We start from the raw sequence: 17,297 nt of genomic DNA on the forward strand, positions 1-17,297 counted from the left end.
GACCTTTACAGTAATACAAGCAAATACCTACAGATATTTGCTCAATAAAGTGACGCCATTTACCTAAACAAAGACCTTGCACACTTTCATACAGGGTCTCCTATCCAAAACAAACAAACAAACAAACAAACAAAACTAATAGTAATATTTAAATGCTTACCAGAAACAAAATCTGATTTAAGAATTTTCTCTACCTCCTCTTCAGGTGACTTAATCCCAATATTTCCTAGAAAGCTCTCCAAGTTCTTCCCAGGTATCATGTCACCTTCAAGCGCATCAAGGGCTAAAACAATGTTCTGTAACTCTAGAAATAGAAAAAAGTTATTTGGTAAATGAACTAACCTCTGATTTAAAAAACAATGGTAGCTATCACTAAAGACTTTTGTCAGTGGCAGTCTGAGATTTATTATCACATCCTGAATTGAAGAATAAGAAATCTCAGTGAAGAACCCAGGCCTCAGGGAATTCTAAGTCCAGCAACACAATACATTTGGTCCATCATGTTTCTTTGGCGCTAACATAAAATTGGCACAACCAAAATGATTCATATAGCTGAATATTTCACTGCAATCGCATAAAGTAGTTATTTTACCATGAAGCTGTAATGGTAGCCAACAAAATTAACTCATTCTGAATGAGGTGAAATGAATTTCAGAATCATGAGAAATGCAAAATATGAAACACAAGTATCACAAGGACTCATTAGTTTGGTTTTTTCCCCCCAATTCTATCACGATGCAGTTGTACCCTGGCTTCTGGAATTGTTTCATTTCCAACCCTTTCAAAGGAGGCAGTGTTAAGTCAGATAGACTTGCATTCATATCCTGGCTCCAGGATCTGTCACCTGGAAATGTGTGACCTTGATCAAATTATTACTACTTAACCCCTCTATAAAACTCAGTAGTCTTATATCTAAAATAAGATAGTAATACTATCTACCTCACAGGGTTAATGTGGAAATTGAATATGATGATGTATGAAAAACAAAACAATTCTAGATATATGGCAAGTACTTAATAAATGTCATATTAATAGCAATAAAATAACTACTACTACTACTATTACTATTACTAAAGCCACCAGGAACTAGCTATAAATAGTAATCACAGCTCCTTAGCACCTTTGAACCTGCCTCACTTTCTGTCCTAACATCATGGGGAGGTGACTGAAAATGGCAATCTGAGCTTTGCCGGCACCTAAAAACCTCCATCAGTTCTGTTTCTTCGTTTTCACTAATACTTGGTTTCCTTTAAAATATGGTTTCCTTGCAAAACCATCTTGGGTGGAGGCTGCTCATTGTCCCAAGCTCCCCATAAGGCCAGGAAGCAGAGAAGCACCCCTAAATTTCTGCTGCTGCTGTCAGGCTACTTTAGGTCCACCTTCAGTCAAACCTTAGCCCTTTGTCTGAGGTTCAGGCCTTTCATTCACCTACACCACCCTTCTGACACCATCATCTACTACTGTCTGAGCACACTTTCACCATCTCTGAGGATCTTGGCACCTTGTTCATAATCCTCCCTCAACCCCATTTCCTGTTGTCATCTGATGATAATAAGGATGACCTTGACCTCTTCAGTTCAAAAAGTCTTCACTTACCTTCCAAAATCATCCAAACCAAAGGCTATACTTAATCTTCATCATTACCTAGAATTGGCTGCCCCACCACTAAAATCTTAAAGTAAAAGATCAGACACCTCACCATAATCCTTTATAATTATGAGGTATGTTGAAGGAAAGCATAGAACTGTATTCACAATATGCCCATTTTCAAGGTCCCTCCAAGTTCGCCAACAAATAGTCCAGGCACAGTAAACTAACCTTATCCATTATTATTGAAGTGAACATTCTGAAAGCCAAGTTCTCATGGGCCAGCCAGTCAACCTTGCAAGCAGGTTTTTCTAAAGAAGGCAGCTTCAGGCCTGCTACGTTAACACTTGTATTCTAGGGGGTGCTTCCTAACTCTTCCTTGTAGTTATTGGCCTTATACTGCACTAGGTGACAGATTCCAGTGACATTTCCCTAATGATTGTGACCATTTCCTAGATTCAGGTACTTAAACTATATCTGTTCTTCTTTTCCAATGGCTTAATTTCAAAAAATTTTCCTTCCTCCTCATTCACTGTCCTGAATACCAGTCTCCTTCTGAGCTCTGCTATCTGATTTCAAAATTAACTACCATTTAACAAGTATATAATATATGCCTAATAATTAGGTTATACATATGCTTTACATGTGTTTTTGTTCTTGAACCTGACAACTCTATGACAAACAGGATTTCATTAGCTCCCTTGTTTTAAAGATGAGGAAATCAGAATGGCCTACAAAGATTACCCAGCTGGTAAGTCAAAAAACCACAAACCACCATATATCATACCCCATGGCCTGTGTTCTTTTCTACCTCTATGCATTGTTTCCTGGAGCTCAGCTAACTGTACTATGTTGACACTAATTATGTTATGTAACCTAGGTAACATATTTATGTCAACAGAGACTTATTAAACACTTTTCTTAACCTAAAAGAGAAACAATACTGTCAGAAATTTCCTATGCAGGTCAGAGTGGTTATTGAAAATCTGAGACTTGTCTACTTCTTTATACACAGAAATTTCTTTGTATCTGTTTCCCTAAATATATGGTCACCTTCGCAAGGTGGGGATCCTGGTGATTGGAGCCAAAATAATAAGACTACCGAGGGATGATCAGTAGGTAACTTTATTTCTTACAATCATTTCTTTTATACTTTTCACAAGATCCAGTTACAAACAGGATCTAGATTTACGTGCAGGACATGAACTGCGTGTGAGATGTGAGCTACATGCAGGACGTGGGCTACGTGTAGGCAATCAAGTGCCACAAGCCAACGACGATGACAACAACAACAACAACGATTATCTCTTAGCTTTAAATAACAAGAGCAAGTTAAGGATTCTCCACACTTAATCAGATCCATCTCAAGGAGGACCCAACGACAACAACAACAACGATTATCTCTTAGCTTTAAATAACAAGAGCAAGTTAAGGATTCTCCACACTTAATCAGATCCATCTCAAGGAGGACGTGAAAGCACTCCCAGGATCCTCCCCTGTTTATACCAGGTGTCAGCCAGGAAGACTCTTGCCCTCCATCTCCTGGAGTTTTCTCACAGGATCTCACAGGACCCCAGTCACATTGGCAGGGATCCAGATCGTGTTCCAACATATTATATACCTGTGTTTTATTCTTTTCCTGATAATGCTTATTGACCAAATAATCATAAGTGGTTATTCAAATAAATTACATTAAGTTTTTATAATTAATTAATAATCATTAATCATCATTAAGTGGTTATTCAAATAAATGACATTAAGTCTAAATGTTTTCTAAACAAAAAGGTACACAAACTCCACAAGTATAATCTTTACTGGTTTTAGTTCTGTTTTAATTTTTAAGCAAAAATAGAAATCAAGTAGTAAAAAATTACCCTTGCTACCAAAATGTACATGGTCTCTCTTGTGTTTTAATAAAAAACAAGAAAAGGAACATAAGGAATGTCTACTAAAGGAAGCAATAGAAGATTCCTGAGAAATTTTATTGAATAATATAGAAGCCTATACAGTAGGTAGAATCCTGTCTGAGGCTTAAAATGATACAGAAAATATTCATATCTGAAAACATTTAAAGCCAGTAACTGACTTTATATAAAGCCCAAATACAAAAAAAGGATTTTTTTTATCCAAAAAAGGGATTTAAAATAGCATTACACAGACCCTATTCCAGAAAAAGCCTTTTTTCTTTCATCAAGGAAGCTGTCAACTTTTAATCAAAACCAAGTTTCACCTGCTTTAAAACAGATCAATGCCAACATGTTAACCAGAAATTAGCAGAACTAGAAACACTAAAAAACAAAACAAAAAGACATCCATTCAATAAAAGTAAATTTAACAGTCACAAATAATCTAGTACTTACCTTTTAACCTGGAGGCATCACGCATATCCTTTACCACTTTTCCAAATTCTTCTATTTGCACTTCATCACCTCCTGAAAGAAAAACATTTTTATATTATTACGTTCAAACATTTTTAGTAGATCAGCCTTACTAAGCAAAATTCAAGATCCAATGCAGCAATCTCTAAAAATGTAAATCATTTGATGTACTCGTATTTCCTTTTCATATTGTTGACTATCCAAAAGATCAACTTTATGGAATAAATAAACCTTAAGATTATAGGAGAAAGGCTGTTTTCAATATCCATCAATCAAGAGAAACTGTGTAATCCATATCCCTAGAGATAACACTAAGAGACAAACCTCAATTTTAGTTTAACCTTTCAAATGTTTACAGATAAAAATACTGTACCAGATTAACTTTAAAGATTTTTCCAATGCCAGATGGTTCTATAATTTCTAACACATGTTTACACTCATTTCTTACAAAGAACACACAGATACTAGAAAGCAAAAGTGACAAACACAGGAGGCAGAGGTGGCTTTGCTTTCCCAGTCAGGAGCAGGGAAATTAGCACAAGGATTTAGAATTATTATAGTCTATGGTCACAGGATAGAATACAGGTGCTATAAAATGAGATATTGAAGAAGTATTTCTAAATTTGCTAAACGATAAATGCCTTTTCTATTTTTCAATGCCTTTTTGTAACCACCGTAAAAATATTTTTTAGGGACACCTGGGGGGCTTAAAGTGTCCACCTTCAGTTCTGATCATGATCCCAGGGTCCGGGGATCCAGCTCTGCATCCGGCTCCTTGTTCAGCTGGAGCCTGCTTCTCCCTCTGCCTTCCCCTCCCCCTTCTTGTCTGTCTGTCTGTATCTCTCTCTCTTTCTCTGACAAATAAAACATTTTTTAAAATATTTTTTAAAAACTTCAAATATACTCTGAAATATTAATGAGTCAATACAGAATACCATCAATAACCAAGAAGTAATAATTCAATCTCACTAAGTAGAGGGAACCTAAACCATTTTTTTCCTTTTTAACACACCATGGTCAAAAAAGAATATCCTTGGTAAGTAATTTTTTTTTAAGATTTTATTTATTTGACAGAGAGAGAGCCAGCGAAAGCAGGAACACAAGCAGGGGGAATGGGAGAGGGAGAAACAGGCCTCCGGCCAAGCAGGAAGCCCGATGCGGCCCGATCCCAGGACTTTGGGACCATGACCCAACCAGAAGGCAAACTGTCCAACAATAGAGTCACCCAGGCGCCCCAGGTCAGTAATTTTTAAGTTCTTCTTCATGTTTCTAGGTCTCTGTTGAGCTACTTAAGCAGTTCACTTGGTCATTTCCCACACTTTAATCAGAGAAACTCAACTTTTATGATTTATGTACAAAGGTACTCTGAAAGAATTCATTTAGAAGAAAAGAATTCTACTGCTTTAACAGCACCAAATATAAATACAAAGCCAAAAATACAAGGTTCAAAACTTTGCACACCACTGCATTAAAATAAGAATTAAATCTCTGTGCTGAAGTTCCAATATTAAGAGAAGAAATGGTATGACAGATGGGGCACAAAACGTTTTCAAAATTATGCATGTATTTGGATTTAGATGGTAGAATGTTCTACATTTTACACACTGCATTTTTGCTTTATAGGTATATAATAATGAATAGGATATAATATTTATTCTTTATTATCACAGTAAGTAATTTCATAGATAGCTGAGTTATTTTTATAGCTCATAAAATGATACATTATTGTTCTGATTAAAATAAATGCTATATAATACTTTCTCTGGTACATGTTGCCTTCAACTTCCACTCACTCTCTCAAGGGAAACTGAAGCTTTGCAATGAAAGAGAGGGTGGATCCCTACTATCAAGTCATAAGTATCCTTCTATTTTGATTAACCCTCATCTCAAATATCTCAATAAATAAAACAATCAACACACTTAAAGTCCAAAATTACCAGCATCACTTAAACAGGAGCTTAATGGAGAAAAAGGGGCAATTAATCCTCACAAGGAAAGACAGTTCTTTGATGAAGACCCCAGAGGCATGCTTCTGTTACTAGGCTAGTTTGGCATAAGCATTCCACATACAAGAGTACAGTAATACATTTGTAACTTGATGCGGGAGTGGAAATGTTTGCCTGTGGTTGCGTTCTATCTCTCTCCTGCCTACAGAACATCAGCAGTAAATGACAGTCTTATCTTTAAAATTTTGGTCTTTGATCTTTGTTTTACAGTACTTTTTCGAACTTATTTTTTGTTTTGTTTCAATTTTTTTTTTTTTTTTAATTTGCTAAGTAGAAGTGGTAGCCACCATTAGGTGTTGAGTTTTTCTACCAAATTAAAAATTAAAAGCCTATTTCAACAAATTGTATGGACATCCCAAGTAGTGTTAATAAAAAACCAGAACAGATCTTTTAACATTCCCTAATAATCTCTTCTGTGTTCACTGGAATATGCCATTTTCCAGTAACATGTTATACAACTTGAAGGTTAGTCAATGCATATTTGATCAATTCAGAATAATGATAAGTTAGATACTAACATTTTTTCTGTAGGACAAACAATCTGAGCTTTCTTTATATTTCCTAAATGTGTATATTGGCATATCAACCAAATACAAGATACAAGTAAAAATAAAGATAGAAGATCGAACCATATTCTTAGATATCTTTTAATTTTAATATTTGAAATACTTACCATCAACTGTTGCTAATTTCAGTGCACTTTGGAATTCTTTTATTTTCAAGTTACTATTCATCCCAGACAGAGTGTTCCACAGGTGAGAAACATTCATCTTCTCTTTGCTTAAATTCTGGAGGTTTTCAAGAGTATCAGGCAATACTGAAGGGTAGATAACACACAAGCTTTACAACATGCTTGTCCAACAAGTTAGTATAGTAAACTATTATTGGGACTAGTCAGGAATTAAGGTTTTCATGGTTAATAGTAATAACAAATACAGCATAAATGATTGCCAGTTTTCTTTCTTTTTTTTTTTTTTAAGATTTTGTTTTTATGTAATCCCTATACCCAGTGTGGGCCTGGAACTCACAACCCCGAGATCAAGAGTCCCATGTTCTATTAACTGAGCCAGGCAGGCATCCCTGCCAATCTTTAAATATTAAAACACAATAAAATATTTAACATCAGAATTAGTGTATCTTCGAGGATTCTGAAATATTTCAAGAAATTATAGTGATGCCACCCCTGAGTAATCACTATAAAGTGCAGTTCGCATTGAAATATACAAATTTATAGAAGTCTGAGTTCATAAACAAGCCCAACTGATAAAAACACGAACTAAATTGTTTTTGCTCTACATCTCCCCTCAAAGTACTTCCCTGGATCTTACTTTCTCTTCAATCTACCATTGCAGACCATGGGAGGAAGTTTTATTTTGTTTTGTAATTCCAATAGAATTTAATGGAAGGTTTAATGTGGGTGGTGGTGAAATTATCTCATTACAAATGTGTAGAAGATCACTTTGCTGCTGTATGGAGAATGGACTCTCCGGAAGATCAGGCAGTTAGGAAGCTACTGTAGTAGTTCAGAGAAAAAGATGACCGTGGCTTCAACAACGGTAATAGTAATGAAGAAAATGAGAACTAGACAAATAAAAAGATGTGCTTTGAGAATGAAGCTCAGAATATTTAAGATTTTATTTATTTTAATTTTTTAAGATTTTATTTATATATTTGACAGAGAGATACAGTGAAGGAGGAAACACAAGCAAGGGAAGTGGGAAAGGGAGAAGCAGGCTTCCATGGGATCATGACCTGAGCTGAAGGCAGACACCTAATGACTGAGCCACCCAGGCACCCCTAAGATTTTATTTTTAAGTAATCTCTACATCCAATGTGGAGCTCAAACTTACGACCCAGAGATGAAGTGCCACACACTCTACCAACTGAACCTACCAGGTGCCCCAAAGTTGAGATTATTTTGTGGTGAATCAGAGACTGGGTCCATGAAGAACTCCTAGGTTTGAGAACTGAGCAACTGGGTGGATAGTGGCATCAAAAACTGAGATAAGAGAGACTTGGGAAAGAGTAAGATTATTGGAGAGCAAGAATTCCTTTTTATACTTATTAAGTATGAGATAAATGGGGAGTCAAAAGGACAGAGATATTTAAAGTAGTAAGATTATTCGGGAAGAGGCTTAGAGAATGGGACTCAGAATGGATTCGGGGATCATGCTAACATTTAAAAATAAGCCAGAAAGGAAGCAGCCAGCAAAGAAGACCAAAAAAGAAGAGCAATTTTACAATGGAATATTACTCAGCTATTAAGAAAGAAGGAAATCTTGGGGCGCCTGCGTGGCTCAGTAGGTTAAGGCCTCTGCCTTCAGCTCAGGTCATGATTTCAGGGTCCTGGGATCGAGCTCCGCATCAGGCTCTCTGCTCGGTGGGGAGCCTGCTTCCTCCTCTCTCTTTGCCTGCCTCTCTGCCTACTTGTGATCTCTCTCTGTCAAATAAATTAAAAAAAAAAAAAAGAAAGAAAGAAAGAAAGAAGGAAATCTTGACATTAGTGAAAATATGGAAGAACTTTAAGGACACTATGCTTAGTAAGATGAAGCAGACAGAGAGAGACAAATATTGTAAGGTCTCACATCTAAAAAGAACTAAAAAATAATTAATTAACTAGTTAATTAATTACATTTTTTAAAAAGAGTAGAATAGTAGTTACCAGGTGGAAAATTTGGGAAGATGTAGTTAAAAGGTACTAATTTACAATTAGAAGATGAAGTAGTTCTGGGGATCTAATGCACAGCATTGTGATTATAGTTAACAATACTGTATTATGTACTTGAAAGTTTCTAACTAAATCTTAGTGTTCTCACCACAAAAAGGAAAATGATAATTGTAATTACATAATGTGAGGAAGGTGTTAGTTAACACTATGGTGGTGATCACATTGCAATATATAAGTGTATCAAATCAGCACTTTGTATGGCTAAATTTATGCAATGTTACATGTCAATTAAATCTCAATTTAAAAAAAAAAAAAAAGGAAGAGCCAGTAAGGTGGGAGAGAAATTAGAAGATTACAATGTCACAGAAAACACAAGAAAAATTTCGAGTAAACATATTAAATTAAAACAAGAATAGTTGTTGAATCCTTATGCTGTACACCTGAAACTAATGCAACACTGTACATAAATAATACTTGAAGTAAAAAACTGCTCGAGGTAAAGAAGATGAAAACAAAAAATTGGCGATTAGATTTAACAAAATGAGATTTAACTTTTGTAAAAGAAAAAAAAAAAGCTAGTATGGAGTGGCAAAGTCAAAACCTGAATGAGTATTTTTAGAGAACTGGCAATATAGTATTCTAACAAGAGCCACATTCCCCTTCAATTTCCAACACAAAACATATTCTACACTAAGTCAAAATATCAATAAAAATAATATTTGGTAATCAACTGAATGAGGAAAGAGGGTAGTGGAGCTAGGGACATAAGGGAAAAAAGATCAAGAATGATTCCTAACTTCAGGGCCTAAACAATGGAATGCTAAGCTCAACAGAAAGGGAAATCATCAGATACCAGAAACGGGGAAGAAATATGATTTATGTGTGTGCCTAAGCTGTTGTCATACCAGTCAGCTGGTATAATACAGAAGTTAAGAGCATAAGCTTCACTTGAGTTCTAATCTTAACTCTACCACAGACTAGTTACATGACTTTTTTAACCTCCATGCCATGGTTTCACATCCATAAAATAAAAAATAATAATAGAGTCGATATGAAAACCAAATGACTTAATAAATAAAAAGTATTTAGAAGAGTACTGGCACATAGTAAGCATTCAATAAATATGAGTACTAGTAGTAACTATTATTGTTATGTGGTACAGATGTGATCTATCTAGAATTATAACTGAGATGCCTACTCAAAACTAGCACCCTGGAAAGTCTTCCATGCTAAAAATTATAACTAAAAACAATCTGGTCACCTTTTTAGGAATTCAAGAAGAAAGCTGTTCTCTGCCTGAGGCATGAATAGGGGGAATAAATTTCCAACAATAACCTAAATCCCAAGGCTATGTTGAGTTTCAAATCAAATGATTTGTATAATACATAAATTTGAAAAAGAGAATTAACATAAAACTGTCATAGCTAATTATCCTTATGGAAAAAAACCAAATTGGATCCCAATTTCACTCCATACTTAAAGATCAATTCCAGGTGAATTAAAGACTTAAATATGAAAAAGAAAAACTTTAAAATGTTTAAAAGAATATATTTGGAAATATCTCAATGTCCTCAAAATAGAGACAGGCTTTCTATTTTCCCTATAAAATCAAAGTTATCTGCTAAATGTAAGAAGGGTAGACACTGGGGTAGGAATGGAAGTTTGAGAGATGGAGATTTTAAATAGTTACTTCAGAGAGTGAAAAAATATAAGCTAATTGGGGAGGAACAATTTCGTAATTCCTAGGTAATGTCAAGGGTCAGCAGACAGTGTTGATCAAGACTTTATAGTGGAACTCTATTCAATCTGCTCGGCGGTGTAATTTTCTCTAGAAATGCTGTCAGCCACGAGGAGAAAGCAGGGTTGGGAGCTTTGTCAGCTGGGTATAACAAAGGGGCAAGAGAATTTAGGGTATTTGAGACACACAGACCAGAGAGATTTTTTAAGCCGAATAAGAAAGAAAATTGAGAACAGGAAGAGACTGGTGGGAAAGGAGAAGTAGAGGGGGAAATGGATGGAAGGTCCCAATGAAGTATACAAAACCAATAAGCAGTCTGATGAAGATATGAGCAATCAAACGAAGAAAAGAGGAAAATCAGTAAACATAAATGTGCAATATTAAGAACGAGAAAGGAAATTAACTACAGATATGAATATGTGCTAATAAAATTTTTATCTCCATGAAACTGAAATTCCTAGGAAAAATTCATTAACAATGCAAATAATCTCTTCATTCAATTAATCTATTGTTTCCTTGTATAGAAAACAAATTAAATGGATTTATATTATAAGGTAAAATAACTTACTTAAAATGCAGTATTACTTAAGCACAAAATAACATAATGCTACTTTTAACCCCATTTTTTTAAAGTAGGCTCCGCACCCAGCATAGAGTCCAATGTGGGTCTTGAACTCATGACCCCAAGAACAAGACCGAAGCTGAGATCAAGAGTCAGATGCTTAATAGACTGAGCCATCCAGGTGCCCGTAACCCCAATTTTTAAAATACACATATATGACCTTATATTTCTTTAGAGTGAGCTTCTGAATGGCAAAGAATGTCTTTCTCAGCTTACCATACTCACAACTTAACATAAAGTCTGATACATAACAGTGGCTCAAGAAAAGTTACTGAATAAATTGGAAGATGAAAAAAAATACAGCTTTAAATAGAAAATCTGCATATTAGTACTCAACTGTAGTCACTAGATGGCATCACTTCCCCAAATTGGGAAGACATTTAACTCTTCCCAAAATGAATTTTATATATGCATTTCTAACTCTCTATAAAAAGTGTGAGATTATGATAATTTTCAACTAATTTGCACAGAGAAGTCATTCTGGATTTAGGGATCGTTACTGGAGAAGATTAAGGCCAAACATATCAGCAGTAAGCCAGGCGTTTATTTGCCTGATGAACCATAGGATGTCTTTTTGTAAATTATATTCTTCTAAAATCTATCACACCATTTAATCCACTAAAAGCACAAAAAATGATGGTTTTACATACATAATTTTTCAGAGAAGCGTTCCGTATTGGTCAACATTGTATCAACAAATTCCTTAAAATTTGCCTTTTTTGTTTCTAAAAGGGAAAAGAACATTTTTTTCAGTATCTTCAAGTATTAAATTATTAAGACAAATATTGAATTATGTAAAATAAATTCTCTATTTAGGGAGATAATATAAGTAGAGCCATCAGCTAATATCACTAAAAATATATGGTTATAAGAGGGAAAAGCAATTCAACTTACAGGAAAAAAGTAAATGCTGAAAATTGCCAGGAAAATTAATCAAAATCCTTCTAGTCACAAGTGCACAACATTTTTAATTTTAAGTTATATTACCTTGCCTTGGCTTTGCAATAACTCACTAATGTGGGTGAAGAACTAGTATGTTTTAGAAAAAAACACTTATACATGATATCATGACTTTTTTCCCAGGTCACAAAAGGAAATAGAAGATCAGAGATTAGAAGGGAACTCTCTTGACTTCTGTTTTCTTCCATATCAGGCTACCATTCACACTGCTATCTTTATTCTAGTATACTGTTGAAACTATTAAACACTTTAATAGTCATTTTATACTTAGAAAATATCTCTACTTGATTATATATAATCTCCCAATATTGGAATGGATAAAAAATTTCCAAGAATTTTCTAATGCCACTTTAAGGGTTTTACATAAATATAATGAGCTTTTGATAATTCTACACCTTTGCTTATCCCACTTAAAAAATTATTATTCTAATCTATAAAAGATAAGGTACAGCCTATTGTCCTATTCCCAAGATTAACTTCGAAAAGTTTACTTTAAAGAGCACCAAATCACTTTGTGTTCTTAGCCAAATATTTAGGGACTTTAAAAAAAAATGCGATTTGAAAAAATTCTGGGGAAATGTTAGAGTTAATGAAGATTTATGTTCATTAACAGGAACACAGAACTTTCTAAAGCAATAGATTCCCTTATTTTGGTAAGGTCTATTTGATACACATATGTTTCAGCTGAACCACTGAACCCACCATCCATTTGAAGAACATTATTAATACCACTACACCCGCTTCTGCGCTTTTTCAATTCCTTTCTACTGTCTCTCTACAGAGAGAGCATTGCTGAATTTTTCAGTATTACCAATCTCTTGGTTTTTTACATATAAGTTTAAACAGGATAAAAAAAATATTCCTTAATTTTGTTTTACAACTTGATAAAAATTATCAGATTCTTAGAGCAATCTGAGACTTGTTTTCATTCAATATTATATTTCCAATATATTATATTTCCAATATAATATATTTCCAATATACCCATATAGTATATTGTTTTCACTATGTACAGACTATTAGTATTTCTTTATGTACCAATGGGCACAACTTTAACCATTCTATCACTGATGATGTTTCTTTTCTTTTTTATTTGCTATTAAGATCAATGCTGCCATGAACATTCTTAAACATGTCTCCTTGTACATCAGTGCAAGAGATTTCTGAGATCTATAGCTAAACGTTGATTTTCCAAGTCATGAAGTGTGAAAATCATTCAAAACACTACATAATGTTTTTCAAAGTTCCTTTACCACTTTTGTCTTACTTACCAACCATTAAATGAACAGATTTCTCAATTTTTGCCAATCTAGTGGGTATAAAAAGACATTTCACTGTGACCTAAATTTTGCATTTCCCTGATTACTAGTGATGTTGAGAGTCTTTTCATATGATTATTAGCAACTTGTGTTCCTTCATCTTGCAATGGCTGTTCTTATAATTTATTCATTTTTCTATCGGGTTGTCAATTTATAGGGGTTCCCAGTATATTCTCCACAATGATCTTTTGAGGTTCCAAGTATTACAAGTAATCTTCACTCTATTTGTGGCTTGTATTTTCATTCTGTTTATATTATCTTTTAATAAAGAAAAGTCTTTAAGTGTAGTCAAACTTACTAATCTTTTCTAGTTAGTGATTTTTGTATCTTAAAAATAATTTTTCCTAACTGTAAGTCAGAAAAATTTTCTTCACTTTTTCTAAAACTTTTATTTTTCACATCTGGAAATTATTACTGAGTATGATACATAGATACGGATCTGATTTCATTTTTTGCATTTGAATAATTAATTATACCAGCGCCATTTATTAAATGGTGTTCTCCCCCCCATGATCTGCCACCTGATTATATATGTTTTCATATGCATGTGGGGATATATTTGTAAGTTTCTTATCCTGTTCTATCAGTCAATTTCTCAATCTCTGTGCCATTCTCACATGAGTTTTGACATCCAGGAGAGAAAGTTCCCTCCAACACTACTCACACACTACTAAACACTACTCACACACCCCTATACATGTTTTTTTACCCCCCTCAAGAGTATTTTAGCTATTCTTGGCTTTTGTTCATGCATACAGATATTAGAATTAAGTCATAAAAAAATGTCAAGGTTTTAACAGAATTGCTTTGGATAAATAATTTAGGAGAACTGATTGTTTAGAGTCTCTGAATCCATGAATATGGGATATATCACCATTTATTTAGGTATTATACAATGTTTTAACTAAGTCTTACCATTTTTTTCTCATAGGTTTGCTCCTATTTCTTTTTCACTTTTTTTTTTACTTTTTATGATAGAAAAATTTATATATACACAAAGTAAAAGATATATTGTAATAAAAGCTCATTTACTCTCCCCCTAGCTGTAAATATTATCAATTCATGTCTATTACCATTTTACCTAAAACCCCACCCATTTGTCTACTTGACTGCCAATCATCCCCTTTAGAAAAGTAGCTGCTAAGATATAAGGCTAAAACTCATCAAAGTTGGCTATTTATAACTATAACAAAGTTAGCTAGTTATAAGGGTCAAACTAGTACCTTCATTATGAATTGCAGGCTTTGACATACTAGAGTCCTTTGTCCCATTTAGTACCCTTTGTCCTGACCTCTATCTTGTAAGAAAGCAAAATCAGAAACCCTACTTTTTGTTTTCATGTTTGCCTATAGGAAAAAAATGTCTGAAAATATGGTTATTACTGGTTATTTCTGGATAATCGGATTTTGTGTGTTTTGTTGTACTTCTGAGTATTTTTCTGTATTGGTTTAATTTTAGTGACCTTTCTTTCTAATAAAAATAATAAAGTCATAATTCTGAAGAGAAAAATAGCAAAGCAACCCTCTTTCATATGTGTAAGCCCAGTTTTCCTAAAAATACATCACTTACCATTAGCTTCAGTCAACTCTGTGATCTTCTCAAATTCTGGCTTAGAAAGGTAAACTCCAAAATCCTGAAGACAAGTATTCAGATCCTCCAAATCCATATTTTCATCTTTAATTTTATCAATAGCTTTAATGACATTAGTCAACTCTGAAAATAAAGCAATATGCTATTAAGTATTAAATATAAAAGTTAAAAAGAAAACACCAATAGTAAGATGAATTTTAGTTTTAACACTAAGTTAACAAACAAGAACTTCAGAAAAGTTATGTATAAAAAGAAGTACCAGAATCTTTAATAGTATTGAAAACCAATAAGGTACAAAATCAGAGCCAAAAACATATTCTACTTTGCTATAGTCTCTGTATCTAAGGAAGTGCCAATTCAATTGCAATTTGAACACATAGGAACAAAAATATTATATAATTTCCTCATTTAATTCTCTAATAATTTAAAATTTCCTTGTAGTATGTTTCTCGGTAGCAGAAATAGAAGTAGAAAGCCCTCAATCCCAAATGATGAATGGGGTAAGGTTTCATTGACTCTATGGCTCAGTCTTTGGTTAATTTATCTTGGTTTATCTTCTGTATAAATAAGTATTATTACTTGGAAATAACTATTCTACATGCCTTTTTATAATACTTTTGAATATATGCCTCACAAATTTGGGCAGTATTCCATTCATTAAATTTAAAGATAAATTTTTACTGCAATGAAAGCTTTCTTAAAATAACTTGCAAACATACAGCATTATTCAGGGGGCTGACAGATGTGGGGGTGGGTTTATGTAAACTTTGGAAAAAAATTCAAATACTTTCCCTAATAGATTAGAATAGGTAAAGTGAGGAAGCTGGGAAATGGAGGGCATTAAAGCCGTTATCCGGAGTTAATCAATTTTAGGCAATCACTGGAAATCATTACGCTAAACAAAGAAATGATCAAAATGATGTCTGAATTAGATGACTCTTAAAAAATGATTCTTATACATAAATATGTATAAGATACATGTTCCTATCTTGTGAAAGTGAAAGAAATTTTCATTTAAAAGTAAAGAGCTGACGAGTGACATTAGCATAATGGTTCAATAGGAAGTCTAACACACTGCTTCAGTAGAAATTCAAAAATAAATTCCCTTTGTGAGAAATCAGAAACTAACTGAAAGGTTCTTACAGCCCAAGAGAAGGCAAAACCAGATGCACTGAAGCTGGCAGTAAGATTTGGGACAACCTCCTGCAAAAACTGGAGAGCCTGCCCCCCAGTGCAACACTTATGATCCAGAAGAGCTCCCAGCTTCACCCAAGGGAAAGGAGCCATTGGTTCACATATTCACCAGTCCAACTTTTCCAAAAGGCCTTCTCAGAAGACTGGCTCTTGTCTTGCCAATCTTGGAGCTCTGATGATTCTAGTACAGTCTAGTTCTTTAGAATGAATAAAGGTGGTGGCTTGGGCTGGCAGATGCCAGTGATCCTCCCTTCTGCTGAGTACAGAGCAAATTAAAATTCCCAACCCTTTCCACAGTTTGTCGACCGTGGCCATTGCTGCTATAAACATTGGGGTATAGAGAGCCGTTCTTTTCACTGGGTGTGGAGCAAAAACAATGAATACTGTTATGCTGAAAATAAATTTAAAAAATTAATAAAAAAAAAATTCCCAACTCTTAGTCTACCCCTGCCCCCAAAGAGGAAAAGAGTTTATTCATGCATTCAGCACCTCAGCTTTTTAAGAATTGGCATGTGTCTTGTCAGTCCTGGAGCCTGGGTAAGGAAAAAGTTCATAGAGGCGCAGAGAATATCTGCTGGACTGATCGGTGAGGGTCTTTCCTGTTTAGGGCCAGTATGTGAAGACTGAGAGAGCCAACACACACCAACAAAGTCCAAATGGAAATTTCATAACTAAAAAATACAATAACTAGAATAAAAAGCTCAGCAGATGGACTCAAGAGTTGAAGGGAGGAGAGAAAGGAAAGTATCAATGAACTAAGAAACAGAAATAGAAATAACCCCATGAACAACACAGAAAACTGACAAAACAAAACAAAACAAAAAGAATAATTTCAGAGACCTGTAGGAATATAAAAACAACCTAAGAGAGCACCTGGATGGCTCACTTGGTTAAGCATCTGACTTCATTCAGCTCAGGTCATGATCTCAGGGTCCTGGGATCAAGCCCCCATCAGGCTTGTCATCAGGCTCCCTGCTCAGCCAGGAGTCTGCTTACCCCCATCCCTCTGCCCCAACCCCCTGTCATGCTCCCACTTGCTCCTTTATCTCTCTCAAAAACAAAAAACAAACAAACACAAAATCTAACACTTGTGTCCCAGAAGAAGAGAAAGAGACTATGGTTAAAAAGACAATCATATCAAAAAATGGGCAGAAGTTATGAACAGACACTTCTCCAATGAAGACATACAAATGGCTATCAGACACATGAAAAAATGTTCATCATCACTAGCCATC

General features: G+C 34.5%; 1 protein-coding gene across 1 annotated transcript in view; it reads right to left on the reverse strand.

Annotated features, from left to right (window-relative positions):
• Window positions 1-17,297, reverse strand: part of EFCAB13 (EF-hand calcium binding domain 13) — a 98,801-nt gene that overhangs the window by 17,436 nt on the left and 64,068 nt on the right. Inside the window, exons 10-14 of the mRNA XM_059379097.1 lie at window positions 14,848-14,991; window positions 11,650-11,724; window positions 6,645-6,788; window positions 3,948-4,019; window positions 161-304 (exon numbers count right to left, since the gene is read on the reverse strand). Of these exons, the coding sequence (XP_059235080.1) occupies window positions 161-304; window positions 3,948-4,019; window positions 6,645-6,788; window positions 11,650-11,724; window positions 14,848-14,991 (579 nt within the window). The remainder of the gene's footprint in view (window positions 1-160; window positions 305-3,947; window positions 4,020-6,644; window positions 6,789-11,649; window positions 11,725-14,847; window positions 14,992-17,297) is intronic.

This window comes from Mustela nigripes, chromosome 16, assembly GCF_022355385.1.
Source record: "Mustela nigripes isolate SB6536 chromosome 16, MUSNIG.SB6536, whole genome shotgun sequence".
Lineage (NCBI taxonomy): Eukaryota > Metazoa > Chordata > Mammalia > Carnivora > Mustelidae > Mustela > Mustela nigripes.